Source organism: Epargyreus clarus, unplaced genomic scaffold (genome assembly GCF_041222505.1).
Source record: "Epargyreus clarus isolate Ecla_fem2 unplaced genomic scaffold, WU_Ecla_fem_2.2 ptg000024l, whole genome shotgun sequence".
Taxonomy (NCBI): Eukaryota; Metazoa; Arthropoda; class Insecta; order Lepidoptera; family Hesperiidae; genus Epargyreus; species Epargyreus clarus.
In genome coordinates this window covers 1830191-1847839 of record NW_027332231.1, presented here as the reverse complement: position 1 = coordinate 1847839, position 17649 = coordinate 1830191, and the positions used below count along the sequence as shown (strand labels likewise).

The following is a 17649-nucleotide window of genomic DNA, read 5'->3' as shown; positions in this document are numbered from 1 at the left end:
TACAGGGATTATTATTGTTGATAATTATTTAATTCCCCTGTATTCCACCGAAATACTAAATTACTTTTTCATTTCTTGAAGCTGCATTAGATATGCGTTGTAGGTTTTACTTACACTTTTTGCTAACTATAGCCTAAAAGAAGATTAAAAAAATATTCTGTTTGGCATATATTTGACAAAGACAAGGAAACTTCGATATCTTAGCGTTATTATAATTATATCTTATTCGATAAGTTGTTACTATTAAAATGGCCCGTAAGGGACAGGTTTCTATCCAGGACTCCATAGAGTCTAATGAAGACTTTGAAGCTTATCTCGAAGCCCATTACCATCAGCTGATTTGTAAGTGTTAAAATCTATATTACACCACAGACGCGCTCCTACCACTAATAACCAAGTTGAAAGGTCAAACATTTAATAAATTACTTGCGTATTATGATGTAAAAATAGGTGACATTACTGACTCAATGAAATCATGACAATCGACTAAGTATTATTTATTTTTTCAAAATATAACTACTAGCTGATCCGGCAAACTTTGTACCTCCTCAAAATCTATTTATCAAATATATTTCATATCATATAAAATATAGCCAATGTTACTCGTGAATAATGTAGCTTTCGAATGGTGAAAGAATTTTTTAAATCGGTACAGTAGTTTTTGAGCATATTCATTACAATCAAACAAACAAACAAAGTTTTCCTCTTTATAATATTAGTATAGAAGATTATAAATTTGTATAAATGTATTGGGGATGACAGAAGAATGAATGCATTATCATTTGAATCTTCATTACTGTTTCCATCCAGGTATGGAGGTGTATTCAGATTTTTGTGGAAACTGTTTGGCGACAGGAAACGCTGTGAGGAAGGGCAAGCTGGAAATCGGACAAGATCGTATAGCGATGGCAAAGGTGTATATATGTATTTAATTTGTAAATACCTACTTAAATACATACATTTAAAGCTTGTAAATATACATCATCACATCAACAACCCATCACTGTCCCACCGCTGGGCACGGGTCTCCTCTCATAATGAGGAGGATTAGGCCATAGTCCACCGCGCTGGCCAAGTGCGTATTGGTAGACTTCACATACCTATGAGATTTTTTTTATTTATCTCTCTGGTATGCAGATTTCCTCACGATGTTTTCCTTCACCATTTAGCAAGTGATAATTAATTTCTAATACGCACATAACTTTGAAAAATTAGAGGTGCATGCCTGGGATTTGAACCTCGGACCCCTCGATCGACAGGCCGAGTTTCTTAACCACTAGGCTATCACTGCATGTAAATATACACAAGTGTAAATACACCCTGTGCGTAAATTGTATATATGAACCGGCTATGTGAACTTGGCACCCGACTTCGGAAAATTGAACTTTTTTTTTATGATTCCTATAGACTATGGTAAGTAGTTGTTTGTAGTAAAAAATATTTCGTTTGTAGTTGCCCCAAAAAAAAATTGGTGACCTTGAAAAAAATCTCAGCACCCGACTTTGAAAAATCGAACTTTTTTTTTATGATTCCTATAGACTATAGTAAGTAGTTGTTTGTAGTAAAAAAAAATTCGTTTGTAGTTGGCCCAAAAAAAATTGGTGACCTTGAAAAAAATTCGAATCCGATTTTGAAAAATCGAACGTTTTTTTATGATTCCTATAGACTATAGTGGGTAGTTCTTTAAAGTAACATTCTTTTGATAAAACTAACTCGGAAACACAACTAAAAGACTTTGAAAAGTATCCCATGAACCCTAGATTCGATCGAGATTCCAATAAAATTATTACAACTACAAACAAAATTATCGCCAATATTAACAAAAACCAAGTACTACAAATTAAACTTATATACTGCAAACAACATAAGAGTTACTACAAACAAAAATATCGCTACCAGAAACGAAATAGACTTACTGCAAACAAAAATATCGCTACTTCAATCGAAAAAGAGCTATTACAAACGAATTATCTCCAATATGAACAGAATAAAGTTACTACACACGGGATTATCGCTACTACAAACGAAATAGTGTTACTACAAACGAAAATATCACTACTACAAACGAAATAGGGCTACTACAAACGAGATATCGCCAATATGAACAGTATAAAGTTACTACAAACGGGATTATCGCTACTACAAACGAAATATGGGAACTACAAATAAAAATATCGCTACTACAAACGAAATAGAGCTACTACAAACGAGTTATCGCCAATATGAACAAAACAGAGTTACTACAAACGGAATTATCGCTACTACAAACGAAATAGTGTTACTACAAACGAAAACATCACTACTACAAACGAAATAGGGCTACTACAAACGAGATATCGCCAATATAAACAGAATAAATTTACTACAAACGGGATTATCGCTACTACAAACGAAATAGTGTTACTACAAACGAAAATATCATTACTACAAACGAAATAGGGCTACTACAAACGAGATATCGCCAATATGAACAGAATACATTTACTACAAACGGGATTATCGCTACTACAAACGAAATATGGGAACAACAAATAAAAATATCGCTACTACAAACGAAATAGAGCTACTACAAACGAGATATCGCCAATATGAACAGAAGAGAGTTACTACAAACGGAATTATCGCTACTACAAACGAAATAGTGTTACTACAAACGAAAATATCACTACTACAAACGAAATAGAGCTACTACAAACGAGTTATCGCCAATATGAACAGAATAAAGTTACTACAAACGGAATTATCGCTACTACAAACGAAATAGTGTTACTACAAACGAAAATATCACTACTACAAACGAAATAGGGCTACTACAAACGAGATATCGCCAATATGAACAGAATAGAGTAACTACAAACAAAATTATCGCTACTACAAACGAAATAGTGTTACTACAAACAAAAATATCACTACTACAAACGAAAATATCACTACTACAAACGAAATAGGGCTACTACAAACGAGATATCGCCAATATGAACAGAATAAATTTACTACAAACGGGATTATCGCTACTACAAACGAAATATGGGAACTACAAATAAAAATATCGCCACTACAAACGAAATAGAGTTACTACAAACGAGATATCGCCAATATGAACAGAAGAGAGTTACTACAAACGGAATTATCGCTACTACAAACGAAATAGTGTTACTACAAACGAAAATATCACTACTACAAACGAAATAGAGCTACTACAAACGAGTTATCGCCAATATGAACAGAATAGAGTTACTACAAACGAAATTATCGCTACTACAAACGAAATAGTGTTACTACAAACGAAAATATCACTACTACAAACGAAATAGGGCTACTACAAACGAGCTTACAAACGGGCTTAGAAATGGAATACCCAGGAAGCAAAAATTAACATAAATTCGCTTGTAGTTCCCATATTTCGTTTGTAGTAGCGATAATTCCGTTTGTAGTAACTTTATTCTGTTCATATTGGCGATAACTCGTTTGTAGTAGCTCTATTTCGTTTGTAGTAGTGATATTTTCGTTTGTAGTAACACTATTTCGTTTGTAGTAGCGATAATTTCGTTAGTAGTAACTCTATTCTGTTCATATTGGCGATAACTCGTTTGTAGTAGCTCTATTTCGTTTTTAGTATCGATATTTTTATTTGTAGTTCCCATATTTCGTTTGTAGTAGCGATAATCCCGTTTGTAGTAACTTTATTTTGTTCATATTGGCGATAACTCGTTTGTAGTAGCTCTATTTCGTTTGTAGTAGTGATATTTTCGTTTGTAGTAACACTATTTCGTTTGTAGTAACTCTATTCTGTTCATATTGGCGATATCTCGTTTGTAGTAGCCCTATTTCGTTTGTAGTAGTGATATTTTCGTTTGTAGTAACACTATTTCGTTTGTAGTAGCGATAATTCCGTTTGTAGTAACTTTATTCTGTTCATATTGGCGATATCTCGTTTGTAGTAGCCCTATTTCGTTTGTAGTAGTGATATTTTCGTTTGTAGTAACACTATTTCGTTTGTAGTAGCAATAATTCCGTTTGTAGTAACTTTATTCTGTTCATATTGGCGTTAACTCGTTTGTAGTAGCTCTATTTCGTTTGTAGTAGTGATATTTTCGTTTGTAGTAACACTATTTCGTTTGTAGTAGCGATAATTTCGTTTGTAGTAACTCTATTCTGTTCATATTGGCGATATCTCGTTTGTAGTAGCCCTATTTCGTTTGTAGTAGTGATATTTTCGTTTGTAGTAACACTATTTCGTTTGTAGTAGCGATAATTCCGTTTGTAGTAACTCTCTTCTGTTCATATTGGCGATATCTCGTTTGTAGTAGCTCTATTTCGTTTGTAGTAGCGATATTTTTATTTGTAGTAACACTATTTCGTTTGTAGTAGCGATAATCCCGTTTGTAGTAAATTTATTCTGTTCATATTGGCGATATCTCGTTTGTAGTAGCCCTATTTCGTTTGTAGTAGTGATATTTTCGTTTGTAGTAACACTATTTCGTTTGTAGTAGCGATAATTTCGTTTGTAGTAACTCTATTTTGTTCATATTGGCGATAACTCGTTTGTAGTAGCTCTATTTCGTTTGTAGTAGCGATATTTTTATTTGTAGTTCCCATATTTCGTTTGTAGTAGCGATAATCCCGTTTGTAGTAACTTTATACTGTTCATATTGGCGATATCTCGTTTGTAGTAGCCCTATTTCGTTTGTAGTAGTGATATTTTCGTTTGTAGTAACACTATTTCGTTTGTAGTAGCGATAATTCCGTTTGTAGTAACTCTCTTCTGTTCATATTGGCGATATCTCGTTTGTAGTAGCTCTATTTCGTTTGTAGTAGCGATATTTTTATTTGTAGTAACACTATTTCGTTTGTAGTAGCGATAATCCCGTTTGTAGTAAATTTATTCTGTTCATATTGGCGATATCTCGTTTGTAGTAGCCCTATTTCGTTTGTAGTAGTGATATTTTCGTTTGTAGTAACACTATTTCGTTTGTAGTAGCGATAATTTCGTTTGTAGTAACTCTATTTTGTTCATATTGGCGATAACTCGTTTGTAGTAGCTCTATTTCGTTTGTAGTAGCGATATTTTTATTTGTAGTTCCCATATTTCGTTTGTAGTAGCCATAATCTCGTTTGTAGTAACTCTATTCTGTTCATATTGGCGATAACTCGTTTGTAGTAGCTCTATTTCGTTTGTAGTAGTGATATTTTCATTTGTTGTAACACTATTTCGTTTGTAGTAGCGATAATCCCGTTTGTAGTAACTTTATTCTGTTCATATTGCCGATATTTCGTTTGTAGTAACCCTATTTCGTTTGTAGTAGTGATTTTTTCGTTTGTAGTAACTCTATTCTGTTCATATTGGCGATAACTCGTTTGTAGTAGCTCTATTTCGTTTGTAGTAGTGATAGTTTCGTTTGTAGTAGCACTATTTCGTTTGTAGTAGCGATAATCCCGTTTGTAGTAACTTTATTCTGTTCATATTGGCGATATTTCGTTTGTAGTAACCCTATTTCGTTTGTAGTAGTGATAGTTTCGTTTGTAGTAGCCCTATTTCGTTTGTAGTAGTGATAGTTTCGTTTGTAGTAACCCTATTTCGTTTGTAGTAGCGATAATTTCGTTTGTAGTAACTCTATTCTGTTCATATTGGCGATATCTCGTTTGTAGTAGCCCTATTTCGTTTGTAGTAGTTATATTTTCGTTTGTAGTAACACTATTTCGTTTGTAGTAGCGATAATTCCGTTTGTAGTAACTTTATTTTGTTCATATTGGCGATAACTCGTTTGTAGTAGCTCTATTTCGTTTGTAGTAGTGATATTGTCGTTTGTAGTAACACTATTTCGTTTGTAGTAGCGATAATCCCGTTTGTAGTAACTTTATTCTGTTCATATTGGCGATATTTCGTTTGTAGTAACCCTATTTCGTTTGTAGTAGCGATAATTTCGTTTGTAGTAACTCTATTCTGTTCATATTGGCGATATCTCGTTTGTAGTAGCCCTATTTCGTTTGTAGTAGTTATATTTTCGTTTGTAGTAACACTATTTCGTTTGTAGTAGCAATAATTCCGTTTGTAGTAACTTTATTCTGTTCATATTGGCGATAACTCGTTTGTAGTAGCTCTATTTCTTTTGTAGTAGTGATATTTTCGTTTGTAGTAACACTATTTCGTTTGTAGTAGCGATAATTCCGTTTGTAGTAACTCTATTCTGTTCATATTGGCGATAACTCGTTTGTAGTAGCTCTATTTCGTTTGTAGTAGTGATATTTTCGTTTGTAGTAACCCTATTTCGTTTGTAGTAGCGATAATTTCGTTTGTAGTAACTCTATTCTGTTCATATTGGCGATATCTCGTTTGTAGTAGCCCTATTTCATTTGTAGTAGTGATATTTTCGTTTGTAGTAACACTATTTCGTTTGTAGTAGCGATAATTCCGTTTGTAGTAACTGTATTCTGTTCATATTGGCGATAACTCGTTTGTAGTAGCCCTATTTCGTTTGTAGTAGTGATATTTTCGTTTGTAGTAACTCTATTCTGTTCATATTGGCGATATCTCGTTTGTAGTAGCTCTATTTCGTTTGTAGTAGCGATATTTTTATTTGTAGTTCCCATATTTCGTTTGTAGTAGCGATAATCCCGTTTGTAGTAAATTTATTCTGTTCATATTGGCGATATCTCGTTTGAAGTAGCCCTATTTCGTTTGTAGTAGTGATATTTTCGTTTGTAGTAACACTATTTCGTTTGTAGTAGCGATAATTTCGTTTGTTGTAACTCTATTCTGTTCATATTGGCGATATCTCGTTTGTATTAGCTCTATTTCGTTTGTAGTAGCGATAATTCCGTTTGTAGTAACTCTATTCTGTTCATATTGGCGATAACTCGTTTGTAGTAGCTCTATTTCGTTTGTAGTAGCGATAATTCCGTTTGTAGTAACTCTCTTCTGTTCATATTGGCGATAACTCGTTTGTAGTAGCTCTATTTCGTTTGTAGTAGCGATATTTTTATTTGTAGTTCCCATATTTCGTTTGTAGTAGCGATAATCCCGTTTGTAGTAACTTTATTCTGTTTATATTGGAGATAATTCGTTTGTAATAGCTCTTTTTCGATTGAAGTAGCGATATTTTTGTTTGTAGTAAGTCTATTTCGTTTGTAGTAGCGATATTTTTGTTTGTAGTAACTCTATGTTGTTTGCAGTATATAAGTTTAATTTATAGTACTTGGTTTTTGTTAATATTGGCGATAATTTTGTTTGTAGTTGTAATAATTTTATTGGAATCTCGATCGAATCTAGGGGTCATGGGTTACTTTTCAAAGTCTTTTAGTTGTGTTTCTGAGTTAGTTTTATCAAATGAATGTTACTTTAAAGAACTACCCACTATAGTCTATAGGAATCATAAAAAAACGTTCGATTTTTCAAAATCGGATTCGAATTTTTTTCAAGGTCACCAATTTTTTTTGGGCCAACTACAAACGAATTTTTTTTTACTACAAACAACTACTTACTATAGTCTATAGGAATCATAAAAAAAAAGTTCGATTTTTCAAACTCGGGTGCTGAGATTTTTTTCAAGGTCACCAATTTTTTTTTTGGGGCAACTACAAACGAAATATTTTTTACTACAAACAACTACTTACCATAGTCTATAGGAATCATAAAAAAAAAGTTCAATTTTCCGAAGTCGGGTGCCAAGTTCACATAGCCTATATGAACCCCATTATGACCGTTACCAATACTACCGGATATTCGAAAAAAAATCTTTCCGAAACCGTAACGGCTTCCGATATACCTAAAAGTTTTGAATAATTTCCCCCCAACAATCATTTTCACACGAATCCGAATAATTTCCTTCACACAATAATCACATTTTAACCTTTAAAATTATTTTCAGGCTTTAGCGGACAATATAGACGTTTTGGAGAGATTCAAGAATAAAAGCGAACCTGTTTTTCTTTTTATTGAGGTTACGTATCTGTTATATACATATACATAAGTAGGTTGTTGCTTTGTATTTATCAAAGTTGCATTTTTAAAATAGAATCTCCCAGACCAAAAAAAATAATGCAGCCTATATATTCGGGTCCATTAAAAATCAAGCTAAGTAGTATTTTCTTCGAGTCTAAAATCCGTATCTATCCTTATTTTTTTATTTGAGATACGTTGCTAACCCTTGTAACGAATTTCCAAAACAATGATAGATATATTCGGATAAATAAAATTATTTATCAAAGTATTGATAAATATAAAGTAGTATAAAGTATATATTGAAGCTGAAACTGAATGCGGCAATAGTCACTTAGCGACATATCATTAGCTATTGAATACCAAGTGGTAATAAACGCACTAAAGTAAGAAGAATGAAGTAACACGAATCTAGATAATTTCGGTATCCTAAAAACCATGCTAATTTCTTTTAACATGACAGAAAGGTAAACTAACCCGTGCAATGTTCGGGGCGAATGGCATCGAGCTCTGCAGGATCATAGAGGAGGAGCTGGGCCTGATGCAGAAGTCGATCGACACGGGCGTGCCGCGGACGATGCAGGAAATATACGAGCTGCTACCTGAAGAAGCGGTATTGCACTTCTTTTTCTATTAAGAAACTTAAGAGCATGGTGTGAGGAGCAAGAAAAGTATATGAATTAAAACACGTACATTCCGTATATAGAAGACGTTTTTTACCTCAATATTACATACACAATATTTCTTTATACCTACTACAGAGAAATTTATGGGTTGTTGTAAGCTAATCCCAGAAGAATTGGACTTATATTCTTCTCGAAGGCACATTCTTGCTTGAAAAACTGAAGTTTCCAGTGAAATGCCTAAAATAAGTCGGCTTCTAGATTTTCTTCCGAACATTCTGCCTTTCCTGAAGTTAACTTTCAAACATACTTTGTGTTATAAACTTTAATAGCACGTTGTACTTAACTTTATTTTCCTCGCTACTGTGTTTTGAAGTTGTTAATAATTCAGGTTTGAAAATTAATACTCAAAAAAACAATTAGGTGGTTGTTCTAAATTTGTATCCTATCTAATTTACTTAACACAATTGTTATGAAAGTTTTGTATTGGCAAAATTAGACAAATATTATAGTTCCATCGTCGTACGTAGTAATCTTATATACTTAACTTTAAAATAAATTACCAATAACATATAAAGTAAAAACGGCTGCACATAGGCAAAGATAGAGGAGAACTTGAAGCTGGAAGAGCAGTCGCGTGAAGCTACCGAGCGTCTGCGCACCCTGACGCTGGCGGCGCGCAAGAAGCGAGTTGCCGAGAGACTCGCCAGGCACGTCAGGAGAATCAACTTCATACTCTTCTTTCCGCATTGCCATAAGGCGCACTATGATCTGTACGAGAAATGGGATTTAATCAGTAAGTAACTTAGGTTTTAACACGTTCCCTGCGGCACAGATTTTTCTGTACTTTCCATTACTGCGTTACGAGTTGTTTTAAACCTCGTCCTATATCCGACATTGTGGCGGCACGAGGCGTGTTAAATCCCACCGCCCGAAGGAGACTAAAATCCTTTTTTTGGCGCCAAATAAGACAAAATCGACGGCTTTTGTCTTGATTATTATTAACAATGAGTTGATTAACCTAAAACTGCCGCCGCCCTTGGTTAAATTCGTTACTTTAGATTCTATGGGTAAAATAAAATGTGGGTCTAATGCACCTCGGACCGCACTGAAAACTGGCAGGTTTCCATATAATTTAGTGATGGGAAAATAAATATCGATTTTATTTTATTGTTTTTATTTATCAACGTTATGGACAGAATGAATACAAAAAGGGGAAAAGTTATCGATGTTTTTCATTGAAACATTTCAGACAATAAGGTTTTTTGCAAACAGTGCATTCCGTGAGATTTTTTTTTTGGTTTTTTTTGTCTGCCTCACGACATGTCAAGAATGTGCGGAGTTTTTCGTAGCATCCGACACATCTCTTCTTCTTTGGACCCTTATCGAGATGATGTGCTTTCTTTGCAGTGGATTCTGAAAAGTAGGAGCGAGTAGATTAGGGTAAAGAGTAATCGGAATACTCGGTAACGATTTTGCCTACGTTTCCTATATCAATAATGTAGCTACTTAACTTTTGTTTGAACTATAACAGGAAATGTAATTATCTATAATGTAATTTCTTACTATACGGATATACGCCTAGCCTGCCAAGTCTCACTACTGGACTTTCACCTAGACAGAGTATATTTGTGACTTACCTGTTTTTGAAATATCTTCCTGTATTCTGATTCTGGCTCAGATTTTTCAACCGGTTTTTCTTCATCTTCCTCCATCATCAACTTTTTTTGGCAACGTTTCGACATGATAATTTTCAACATAAAGATAGCGGTCCTACTTCGTCGCTACGCAGCCTCGACTGCGTTGCACAACACTAACCACGTGAAGCTAGCGTGGGGTGCGGTACGAGGTGCGTGGGGAAACGAGACGTTCCCAACCTCGTTCCGCACTGTGTTAGCATTATTATTTGTTCAGTGCGGTACGAGGTCTAACAAACCCGACATTAGGTTGGTGTACCATAGAACTAGGAATCAGTAGCACATCACAAACATATAGTTATCACTCTCCTACACTGAACCAGACGGAAGTTATGCCTCTCGCACCACAGAGAAGTTAAAGTTTTTTCTTACCGCTATAACGACCAGACATGGACGAGGTGTTTTAAGCCGCGTTCCGCAGCTAACGTGTTAATACGCTTTCTACACTCACAGACCCACACTACACTAGGATTCCCTGTGTCGTGGATGCCAAGAACACACACATAGATGAATACACAAACACCCAGACTAATAATAGATATCTAAATTTGTCATTTAGACATCTAAAAATTAATAGATAAATAAAGAATAATAAATTTAGATATCTATCTGGCCGGGGATCAAACCCAGAACCCTCAGCGCGTTAGACTGGTATAGTTAACGCTCCGCCACACGGTTCCAGAAGATCAACTTAGGTTTTAATATATAAAATGTAATAATATGGATGATAAAGGATTTTTCTCATGCTTACATCCATGTAGATCTTATGGATTGCTGCGTAACGTATGTCTGTTATTAAATCAATTTATCAATGCTTTGTTTACCAATCGTCATTTGACGATTGCTGCATACTAAAAATTGTTGAAGTGCAAATCTAGATCGAAGACTGATCCTCATTAACGTTCTACAGACATAACAGTGGCAGCCAAAGAGACCTTCAAAATAACAGAAAGCGGTGCGAAGGAGGCGCTGTACATGAGCGACGTGGACCCCAACGAGGCCTGCCTGCACGCGCTCATGACCGGGGAGGCGCTCGTCGTGCTCTTCAAGATGTTTGAGACAGATAACCGGGACTTTGTTAGTAAGTTTCGTGAAACGGTGAAGTATAAGGATAAGGAAAGTGGACGAAGTAAAATTATTTCATTTGTTTATACGCAGGTAGATATTTTATTAATACAACACAATGGAATAAAATAAATACAGTTTTCACTATTCAATTGTACGAGAAAGATAAAAGCAAAATAAACAAATAATAATATGAGGGTAGTTTTGCGTTATAGTTATGTAGGGTTACGCTATAGGTACCTATTTGACGGCAAGTCGCCAACGTCATAGATCACGGGAGGGATTTCACTAGCAGTTCGATCGTTACCTTCGACTGATGCGCACGCGCTCCACGTGCTCGGTGAAATGTTTTCGCGTGTTTTGATTGTGAAGTGATATTTACAAAAGATTATCTGATATATAAAATTCTCTTGTCACAATGTTAGTTACCATACTCCTCCGAAACAGCTTTATCGATTTTCACCAAATTTTATATGCATATTCCGTAGATCTGAGAATCGGCTACTATCTATTTTTCATACCCCTAAGTGATAAGAGTTAACATTTTTTATTTATATGGCAACACAACGTTTGCCGTATTATATATAATTATGATTAAGTGTGAAGTTCATAGTGTATCTTTTCGGTGGACCAATATATCTCCTTGGCTTCATACCTACCTACGAACCGCATAATAGGTATTATCCTTCGTGAATGATGAGGAATCTAAAGAGACTCGTGTGATATGGCATTGCTAACATATCTATATCATTATTACACTTTATTTCCTACTAGCTGACCCGGCAAACTTTGTACCGCCTCAAAATCTATTTATCAAATATATTTCATATAAAATGTAGCCTATGTTACTCGTGGATAATGTAGCTTTTGAATGGTGAAAGAATTTTTAAAATCGGTCCAGTAGTTTTTAAGCCTATTCATTACAACCAAACAAACAAACAAAGTTTTCCACTTTATAATATTAGTGTAGATTGCTAACATAAATCTTCGACTTATATTAATGTTATTTTTAATATTTTAAGATTTTCTAGAGACATAACAATGTGCTTCGCAGTATTTAAGGGATTGTTTGAGTATGAAGTAAATTAAAATACATACTCAAATAAAACTTCTTGTAGAACTAATGAGGCATGCGTTGTACGAAGAGATCCCCATACCCAAGGAAGACGTGCCGCCGGAGAAGCAAGTGCCACCAATACCAGCGTACGAACGGTACGCCTCCATCAGCAAGACGGCTCGGGAAGTGCGCAGGGAGCGTTACGAAGCAAGGATGCAAAAGCTGGTAAGATCCTTATTCTTTCTTTATTTTTAGACGTCGGCATTATAATTAAATTAAATTTGATGACGATACCTTCTGAAGAAAAATACATACAAAACTTTTGTGGATGTTTTATCAGGATTTCCAAATAAATCTTTGAAATTTAATCTTAAAGTAATGAGGCCAATGTAAGCAAACTAAGGTGGTTTCTGAATAAATTTGATAATTTCATTATCTTACGTTCTTTTTTCATAAATAATAATCAATCTATCGCTTCTTGCACACCATATATCGAAATTTAACAATATCTGCTGACTAGAAATGGTTAAGTTTCAATCTTTGGTAGGCCAAAATATATACATACTGATTTTAATCATCATCAACCATCCATCCATCTCACAATCCATCAAACAATCCATCTGATTTTAATCAGAAGGATTAGGCCATCGCGCTGGCCAAGTGCGAATTGATAGATTTCACATAACTTTGGACACATTTTTTTAAGGTTGCTCAGGTATGCAGGTTTCCTCACGGTGTTTTTCTTCACCGTTTAAGCAAGTGTTAATTCATTTCTATTACGCACATAACATTGAGAATTCAGAGGTGCGTGCCTGGGATTTGAACCTACGACGAGGCCTTCGATCAAGAGGCCGAGTTTCATAATCACTAGGCTATTAATGGTTTTAATATAGACGAAGTACTTTAAAGGTCAATTAATTTGACCCTATGGTTTAAAACCACAGCGGGAAGAAAAAGAAGAGCGCGAGCGCCTTGCAGCGGAGCAGGCTCGCCTGGCGCGCGAGGCGGAGGAAGAGAGGCAGAGGCTGGAGAAGCAGCGGCAAGAAGAGGAACGAATGGCCCGCATTCAAGCAGGAGTAAGTCACATTTCCGAAACTTTTTACGTAAAAAAGTAACATAGAGGTTATAATATACTTTTCCTACACATTTGAATACCGCCTTGCTCGCCTTGCTTTTTTGTTTAGCCTAAAGGTAGACTGTCAAAGTATGCTTCTAGCATTAAATCCGCCTTTTATACCAATGAAGGTTAAGGTATAATAAAGTTTATAAATAAATAAATACCTATACTTAATATGTGATGAATGAATTGAGTTTTCCATACATATTGAAAACGTCATTTATTTATGAACGTATATGGTACAGAATTATTCAAAACGAAAGAAAAATTTGCATATCAGAGTCAGACCGGGATGATTACCACTCAGTCATGTGGGTCATTATAAGTGCGTTGCTATGCCTAAAGGTTCTTGTCTAAAAACTAGTTTGTCTGTTTTAATCTCCCATATAATAGAAATGAAGAGTATATAAATTAGATGTTTGTTATGTATATGCCGGTGAATGATTCTCACAATTATCTTAAATTTAATTTAAGCTTACGTACAAAACACCTTAACATATGCCATAGACTGTAAAAATATATTATTATACAAAAAAAAATGATAATGTTAATGATTATACTTTTTATCATTAACAGTTACCAGCGGAACCAGAACCGCAGGCGGTTGGTGAAGAAGGAGTTGAAGGCGAGGAAGGCGTAGAAGGTGTAGAAGCTGTAGAGGGTGAAGAAACTGAAAAAGCTGAAACTGAAGCCACTGAAGAACCAGTAAGAATTTTAAATTGAAAGAAGTAGTACTTACTTGAAAGACCTACATCGAAACAAAATATAATGTATTCGCTACTTCTATCCTACATCACTTTATTATAATATAGACGTAGCAAACTACTATGCAATGCAATTGTCTGATGTATTACAACAGTTTCAACTTAGTCCTCAGGGGTAGCGGCACATCTGTGGCCGACCTCACGTAGGAATATCTAATCCTATCTGGAGTTGATTACGGATGTCCATGGGCGGCAGTAGCCACTTACCGTTACGTGGACAGCATGCTCGTCCTCCTATCTGCTCCTCCTATATTATAAAAAAAAACCTTCAAACCTATATCCAATTTACAGCCAGAAGACATCGAAATGGAGAAGGTGGAAGAGGAGGAGGAGTTCCACTCGGACGTGTCGGTGGAGGGCGAGGACTACATCCCGCCGGGCGGGCTGTTCGTGCCCGGCCTCTACTCGCCGCCTAACGACTTGGCGAAGGCTAATGGACTGGCTTACTTCTATCCTAAGGTGATATTTTCAGTGCAGTGGAGTGTGCAGTTGCAGTGCAGCCTAGTGGTTAAGAAACTTGACCTCTCGATCGAGGAGTCCTAGGGTCAAATCCCAGGCCTCTGATTTTTCAAAGTAACGTGCGTATTGCTAAACGGTGAAGGAAAACATCGTGAGGAAACCTGCATACATGAGAGATTTATAAAGAAAAAAATCTCAAATGTATGTGAAGTCTACTAATACGCACTTGGCCAGCGCAGTGACTATGACCTAATCCTTCTCATTCTGAGAGGAGACTCGTGCCCAGCAGTGGGACAGTAATGGGTTGTTGTTGATGATGATGATGTATACGTACTCACCTACTTTTTTAAAGAGTTAAATACTTAAACGTATGTGTAGTGTATTAGTATATACGCACATAATTAGACACTAAACATAGATACGAGTATTGGTGTAGCGTGCGGTAGTGGTGCGCATCTGGCGACATCGAGTTGGCTGTCAGTTGATCTGGCACGTCACTGGCAGTCTGGCAGTCTTAGTGTGGACGCCGTGCGGGTAGGACGGTAGTGGACCGATTTGCATTATATTTGTACTAACCGAACCAGTACAGTATGAAACGAACATTTGTTCAATATTATGGCAAGTTACGAATATCATGGATTTGTAAAATAAGCCTTCAATAGATTTGTAATGTTGTATGCGGTTAGCTACTTAATAAATAAATAAGAGTTTCAAATATTATAGGGACATTATAGCACATGGACGTGGCAAAACTTTTTAACGCAACTATTTCAATTCTCAAAACTGGTTACATTTTCTTGTTAGGAGCAAGTAATCTTTATTAATTTATGGGCGAAGTCTATCGTTAATTGTTTTCCAGGTGGTGACCGACTTAACCCCCATCGAGACAGAGCACCTCCCGCCACACGTGCTGGTCATGTTCACCATCGACAAGCGACACGACGTCCTAGAAGTCATGCAACAGTTTCCTAATGAAATATTAAATGTAAACTAACAATTTTGATAATTGGCTTTTGTGAAGAGACGTTGCATTTGAAATTACACAATCATGAATACTTGCAGGCTGGTGTATTTATTGGTGACGATCCTTACTCAGCTGAACACCTTGCGTTCACGATCAAGCAATACGACAAGATGCAAAGAGTACGAAAGCAGTAAGTACAACACATAGTATGTTTGACAGATCACATGTGTGCCCCTCTTCTTCAACTCTCTTATACTCGTTATTAATAATCTATTCATTTAATGTATATGAAAGAAAACTAGGAAATAGCAGAGTTTAACAGTATATTTAGTGCTTAGCGAGCGTTCTGTGTGAAGGCTAGAGCAAGAATACCGATGACATATTTTCTAAATTCAATACAGAGTTTTTCTACAGCATTCTATTTTTGGTTTACAAAAAGTATCAATATCCAACATTATCCAACTTTTTGCCTAGCATAAATCGTCATTTGATAACTTCATACTGGACTTGTTAAATTTCATTCTCTCGTTGGTAAAAATTGTAGATTGATTTTTTAACAAGCGTTAGAGATATGTATAATAAAATGTTCAGCAAAGACCGCCTAGCGCTGATGGTGTCGCGGAAGCGGAGCCTGCCGCTGCTGCAGCTGGCCGGCTTCAACCCCTGCTACATCAGCGCCGACGTGGCGTCCGGCGAGCGCGACTGCCTCACGCTCTTCCCCGTCGGCTACGGCGACCAGTACGAGGAGGAAGAGAGTGTCGTCGAGGAGGAAATACAAGTTAGTTGAAGGATTTGGTTTTGAAGGTGGTAGGACCATTTGTGGTTCGACGGCGGCACCACAGCCACACCTATTTCTGCCTCATAACAGCAGTGTTAAGCGCTGCTGTGTGTTTGATGGGTGTGGTAAGGAAGACATACTTTTCTGAGGCGTTCCAGCGTAGTCCTCAGAGGTAGCGACGCATCTGTGGCAGAACTTAGGAAATATGTAACCGTATCTGGAGTTGATTACAACAAAAACCCGAAATAAAATATGTACTTACCTGAGAAGAGTTGAAAGCTTCAAACTGCGGTTGTATCTCCTTTATTAAGAATATCAATTGCACGCAAAACAAGTAACATTTTTCGTTTTTATTGTATTTTGCAGGAAGTGGTCGCAGCACCCGAGCCGGAACCAGAGGTATTTATATTTTTTTGTTGTAAACTGGTTTTGAAAAAGTTTTCTCGACAATCTAGCTCAAAATCGATCTCAAAATAATAATCGAGCTCAAAATAAATTCTCGTGTAACCAGTTGACTGATATGTCAATATATGATTTTCAAAATAGAACTCTGTGTAGTCCGACTCCGGCGGCACCACCGCCACACCCATTTCTGCCTAATAACAGCAGTGTTAAGCGTTGCTGTGTTCTGCTTTGAAGGGTGTTGTAAAGGAGCCACACTTTTCGAGGCGTTACAGCTTAGTCCTCAGGGGTAAGGGCGAATGTTTGGCCGACTTCAAGTAGGAATCTAATCCTATTTAAGGTTGATTACAAATGTTCATGGGTGACAGTATCCACTTACCATCAGATGGACTGCATCAACCGTACGCTCGTCTGCTATTTCTATATTTGGAATAAAAAAACTTATTAAGTATTTCTTTATTATTATCCTTTACAGCCGGAGCCAACTGATGAACCCAAGGAAGATGAAGATGAGGAAGAAGAGGAGGATGCGTAGTGAAGAAGATATTCTTCATCATTGATCATTGATCATGATCCATTCGATACATACATGTTTATACACTTACAATTATTTTCTAATAAAGTAAAGGTGAACTACTTGTTGTTTCGTTGTTAAATAAAATGTAGATTACATTATAAAAATAAATATTGCCATAGCGAAATGATCAGAATTACAGCAAATAGTGCTAATATTTTTATCGGTATGGTATTATTAGTTTCGAAAAACGTCCATTTCATGAAAGTT

General features: G+C 36.0%; 1 protein-coding gene across 1 annotated transcript; it reads left to right on the top strand.

The window, feature by feature from the left end:
• Positions 1–137: 137 nt before the first annotated feature.
• LOC140752058 (uncharacterized) lies at positions 138–17501 on the top strand. The gene is made up of 15 exons (XM_073086204.1): positions 138–342; positions 811–914; positions 7869–7940; positions 8403–8552; positions 9160–9358; positions 11170–11340; positions 12443–12606; positions 13326–13457; positions 14075–14203; positions 14554–14721; positions 15581–15706; positions 15784–15875; positions 16277–16463; positions 16830–16862; positions 17341–17501. Exons 1-15 carry the CDS (start codon positions 249–251, stop codon positions 17398–17400), a joined length of 1881 nt encoding a protein of 626 aa, XP_072942305.1. The 5' UTR covers positions 138–248; the 3' UTR covers positions 17401–17501.
• Positions 17502–17649: the final 148 nt, after the last annotated feature.